The sequence below is a fragment of the Scyliorhinus torazame genome, chromosome 1, assembly GCF_047496885.1.
Source record: "Scyliorhinus torazame isolate Kashiwa2021f chromosome 1, sScyTor2.1, whole genome shotgun sequence".
NCBI lineage: Eukaryota > Metazoa > Chordata > Chondrichthyes > Carcharhiniformes > Scyliorhinidae > Scyliorhinus > Scyliorhinus torazame.
Window position 1 is genome coordinate 173,987,216 of NC_092707.1, and position 5,200 is coordinate 173,992,415.

General features: G+C 43.0%; 1 protein-coding gene across 1 annotated transcript; it reads left to right on the plus strand.

Moving 5' to 3' along the window:
• Positions 1 to 244: 244 nt before the first annotated feature.
• LOC140417020 (elongation factor 1-alpha 1-like) lies at positions 245 to 4,967 on the plus strand. Its single transcript, XM_072501166.1, has 8 exons — positions 245 to 405; positions 1,817 to 1,979; positions 2,173 to 2,352; positions 3,124 to 3,420; positions 3,601 to 3,751; positions 3,867 to 4,123; positions 4,284 to 4,518; positions 4,612 to 4,967. The coding sequence occupies exons 2-8, from the start codon at positions 1,836 to 1,838 to the stop codon at positions 4,728 to 4,730; spliced, it is 1,383 nt and encodes a 460-aa protein (XP_072357267.1). The 5' UTR covers positions 245 to 405; positions 1,817 to 1,835; the 3' UTR covers positions 4,731 to 4,967.
• The last annotated feature ends 233 nt before the right edge of the window (positions 4,968 to 5,200 follow it).

Sequence of the window (5,200 nt, forward strand, 5' to 3'; positions counted from 1 at the left end):
TTTGTACTTCAGAAACTTCTAGAGGCACTCCAAAGAGAAAAGAAATTACGTCAAAACCGGATGGGTGGCAACCCTGACTAGACCTGGGCAAAGGGTTTCTGTGAAAGGACTACTCCTAACAAAAAAAAAAACAAGTGAATGGACGATGTGGCATTTTAGTTGTGTGTTTTTGGTTTGCTTTATACTATATGCAAAATCACATTAAAATAGTAAAGGGGGGAGACACGGTGCATTTTTCTTTCCGCCATTGAGAGGAGCAGGAAGGGGGCGGGCAGCAGGAATGCGCCTTTGTCGTCAGCGGCCCGCCCGCCTTCCTTGTGGCCTATAAATTACGGCGACGCCATCTCTTCGGTCCTTTAGTCTCCGAGTCAACCGAAGGGAGGTTTGCAGCTCCACCGCTGAACGGTAACTATTAAGGAGAAGATGAGGGAAAAAAAGGGGAAAGCTGCTTTAAAAACTGGGCAGAGAATGTAGGCTAGGCCAGCGGTTATTTTGCATCCCTGCAACCAGGGCGGATTCGGTTTCTTTTAAGCTATTTGCTTTTTTTCCCAGACCCTCCCAGGAGCGCATCCGATTTAATCGAAGGGTTTAAAAAAATGCCAGCCGTTCGGTTTTTGGCCTGTAATTGATGCGGATTTTGCAGCAGACGATGTAGCGAATATTTTTGGCTTTCAGGTGTGGCGAGTACCCTTGACCACCGCCATTTTCCCGGGCACCTCGGGGCCGAACTGCTTCAATTTTGGACAATTCTTCATTTTTATTCACATCAACCCGCCCGGAGTAGTTGTCGGGTGCCTTTTTGAAACGAGGACAAATCGATCGTAAAATGGCTTTAAATATATAATATATATATATAATAAAAGTGCCGGTTCGTCGACGGGAGCGGCTGGACGCGGGGCCTCCTGCTTGGCCCGGGGCCTGCTGTGGATTTTCGAGGCCGCTCTTTGTGAGGCTGAGAATGTGGGCGGACAATCTGTTTGAATCCGAGTTTTAAAGTCGCCATCCGGCGACATCGAGCCGATTTTTAGTCGCTGCTCGATCTCTGCCACGTTTCTGGCCGTGTATTTTCTCTGCTGTTCTTCGGCGGCGGCGCTTTTAGCTTCTTGTGCTGCGAGGTGCCGGAGGCTCCATTGTTACCCGTCTGATGCAACAATGGCCCCGGGAGCCGCTCGTTCCGGATCGACTCGGGCACCGCCTCCCGCACTTGTCCAAAAGAAAGGGAATTTATTTTTAAAAGTACATAATGTTTCTTTTAACTGCACGCCGGGTCGAATACGGCGGCTCATTCTTTGAAACCCTAATCCTGCCCCCATCATCCAGGAGTACGTTTTCTTTGATGAACTCTTGGATTTTGCAGAAGTTGTTCCCGGCGTATTACATTCCGGTTCAGTCAATTCATTCGACTTCACGCCACATGTGTTTCTGCAGCAGAGGCAACTCCTCCGCCTTAGCCCCGAGTGCTTTAACCTGTCTCTGGTTAGGGAGCCATCTGGCGTTGGCTGTATTTCCAATGTCACGGCACTAACCCTCTCCTCCCTGAGCCACTTGCCACGTCCCCATTGACTCACTCGCAGGATGTGATATCGTACTTGGCCAGGGTTCGCTTTTTAAAACTGGCCTCGCTTGAAACCCCAACCATTTTATTTAACCTTTTTGTTTTTTGCAAGTAGTGCTGGAAAAAAAACTCCGATTTAACCAAGATGGTCTGCTTTCCATAACGCATTAAACCTTGTGTATCTAAATGCAAGATTTACAAGGTCCCGTTAGTTTGTTGATATTTATACACTGGTCAAGAAACATTTTACTTTTTCAACAGAATTCACGCCGACTTGAAAATGGGCAAGGAAAAGGTGCACATCAACATTGTTGTCATTGGACATGTCGACTCCGGTAAATCTACAACCACTGGCCACCTCATTTACAAATGTGGTGGAATTGATAAGAGAACCATTGAGAAATTCGAAAAGGAAGCAGCAGAGGTTAGTTTTTCAAATGTGTTGTCATCAAATATGCTATGGTTACATGGGTATAATTGTTGCGAAGCATATACTTATGGGATTGTTGGTAAAGTCTGCTGATTAAATGAGCTTGCACAGTGCATGGTTATATTATTTTATTGACTAATGCTCCTGGACTTTGTGGTTGGCCTCACATATGTTTGTATTCATGTAGATGGGCAAAGGATCCTTCAAATATGCCTGGGTCTTGGATAAGCTGAAGGCTGAACGTGAACGTGGTATTACCATAGACATCTCCCTCTGGAAATTTGAAACTGCAAAGTACTACATCACCATCATTGATGCCCCTGGACACAGGGACTTTATCAAGAATATGATTACTGGGACATCACAGGTACATAATCAGTCCTGCAGCACATTAATTTGGGATCTTGACGTTTTTTGCCTTTGCTGATCAGTCAATAAAATGACCTCCTACTGCTAAACTCTAGTGAGTCTCGACTCGACTTTTCCTCGTAAGACAATCCTTTCATCCCAAGAATCAACTTAGTGAGGATTTTCTGACCTTTCAATGCAACTACATCCCTCCTGTTTAAGGAGATGAAAACTACACTATTCTAGGTATGGTTTCACCAACTGTTTTCCCTGTGCAATTGCAGCAAGCTGCTTTTCTCCCAACTGATTTATCTTCATGTTGTTAACTGTATTGGTCCCTTCAGATAATTTTTTAAAAATCAATTTGGAGTACCCAATTATTTTTTCAAATGAAGGAGCAATTTAGCATGGCCAATCCACCTGCTATGCACATCTTTGGGTTGTGCGGGTGAAACCCACTCCAACACGGAGTATGTGCAAACTCCACACGACCCTTCAGACAATTTAATGTAGATAGTAAAATGAGGACCCAACACTGATTCCTGTAGCATTCCATTGGTTACCAACCTGAAAATGATACATTTACCTTGTGGAAGCATTGGTGGCATTAGCTCTATCCACACTTTATAACGTGTCTTTGCAGTTGCTTATTATGTTGGGTGACAGCATGAACAGTACTCACATGAACAGATGGTGATCATGCCCCAACAGGAGTGCCTGTTCAGTTTGTTATATTTCTGAGATTGCCCTGAACAGACAGAAGATTTTTAACAGATCTGTTTTCTCCTAGGCTGACTGTGCTGTGCTGATTGTTGCTGCTGGTGTGGGTGAGTTTGAAGCTGGTATATCAAAGAATGGACAAACTAGAGAGCATGCTCTGCTGGCCTACACCCTGGGTGTGAAGCAGCTCATTATTGGTATCAACAAGATGGACTCTACTGAGCCACCATACAGTGCAAAACGATATGAGGAAATCACAAAGGAAGTCACCACATACATCAAGAAGATAGGCTACAATCCAAATACTGTAGCTTTTGTCCCCATCTCTGGTTGGAATGGTGACAATATGCTGGAAACCAGTGCAAATGTAAGACTTATCATTGTAGCTTAGATATACTTTGAGAACAATTCATCTTGGTAAATGTTCAGTATTGTTTGACTGCTTGTAACTTTAGACTTTCTTTTAACATAGGGGTTGAAATATTTAGCTCTGGGTGTCTAATGAAATATTTCCTATGTAGCTAATATTCATTCTTTTTTTAAAAAGATGTCCTGGTTCAAAGGTTGGGAGATTACTAGGAAAGAGGGCAAGGCCACTGGACACACTCTTTTGGAGGCCCTCGACCACATTCTACCTCCAGAACGCCCTGTAAACAAACCACTCCGTCTCCCCTTGCAGGATGTCTACAAGATTGGTGGTAAGTCTTATGATGTATAACATTCATGTGATTCATAATTTTATAATGTATTTACATCTCCAAGGAAGGCAAACACCAAATGTCTAATTACAGTTTCTTCCTGTGTATGTTTAAGGTATTGGTACAGTACCAGTGGGTCGTGTTGAGACCGGGATTATGAAACCTGGTATGTTGGTGCACTTTTCTCCTGCCAATCTTGTCACTGAAGTGAAATCTGTGGAAATGCATCATGAAGCCCTTTCGGAAGCCTTACCTGGTGACAATGTTGGTTTCAATGTGAAGAACGTTTCTGTTAAAGATATCCGTCGGGGTAATGTTACTGGTGACAGCAAAGTAGACCCACCAATGGAAGCGTCTTCCTTTGTTGCACAGGTGAGAGGATGTGTTAATATATCTCCATTTGAATTTGCAATTAGAATGTTTCTGTTTGGTCATATGCTTCTGGAAAGCTGAGCTTGCGATTGTGTGTGATGTGTCTCTTGTGTTTATGAAGAGATTAAGTTGTATGATTTATGATTCTGTATGATTTTAGGTTATTATCCTGAACCACCCTGGACAAATTGCTGCTGGCTATTCCCCAGTACTTGATTGTCATACTGCCCACATTGCCTGTAAGTTTAGTCACTTAAAGGAGAAGATTGATCGTCGTTCTGGCAAAAAGTTGGAAGATAGTCCAAAATTCGTTAAGTCTGGAGATGCAGCCATCGTAGATATGACCCCATCCAAGCCCATGTGTGTGGAGAGCTTCTCTGAATACCCACCTCTTGGTATGTTTCCCGTTGGTGTTTAGAATTGCATTTTCTTTTCAAATTGGACACCCCCACTCTGTACAGAGGACTAATCTTTCTTTCTTTCTTCAGGTCGTTTCGCTGTCCGTGACATGAGACAAACTGTGGCTGTAGGTGTGATCAAAGGTGTTACCAAGAAGGAATCTGCTGTCAAAACGACCAAGGCTGCAAGTAAAATATTAAAGAAGTGAATATCACCATTGGCCACTCTGATTCAGCAAGCCCAGTTGAGACTGACACCACCAAAACGTTTGTTTGTTACCAGCCAAATATGTGTATTGATGAGGGACTGGATATTGATTAAAATGCATAGAAAGAAATTCAGAAGGAAAGGATGAGGAATGGTGAAATCTTGTAAACGCCCTTTTCACTTAGGTGATAACTGTTTTGGTTGTGTAACAACTTAAACTAATAAATATACAAAACTTGTTGACTAACTTACTTTTTCCAAAAAATGTAAATGGTAATGTGGTGAGGTCAAAACAGCTCCAAAGAATATTGGCCTTCATTCAGTAGATAGGATGGGGAGGGGGATGTATTTGAAACATGGTTGGATGGAATGGGTGCAGTACTCTTGTTCCATTTTTGTCCTTTCAAGGATGTAGTCACTCTGGTATCGTTACAGGAGTTTAATATAGACAGTGGGTTTTACCTTTTCCCT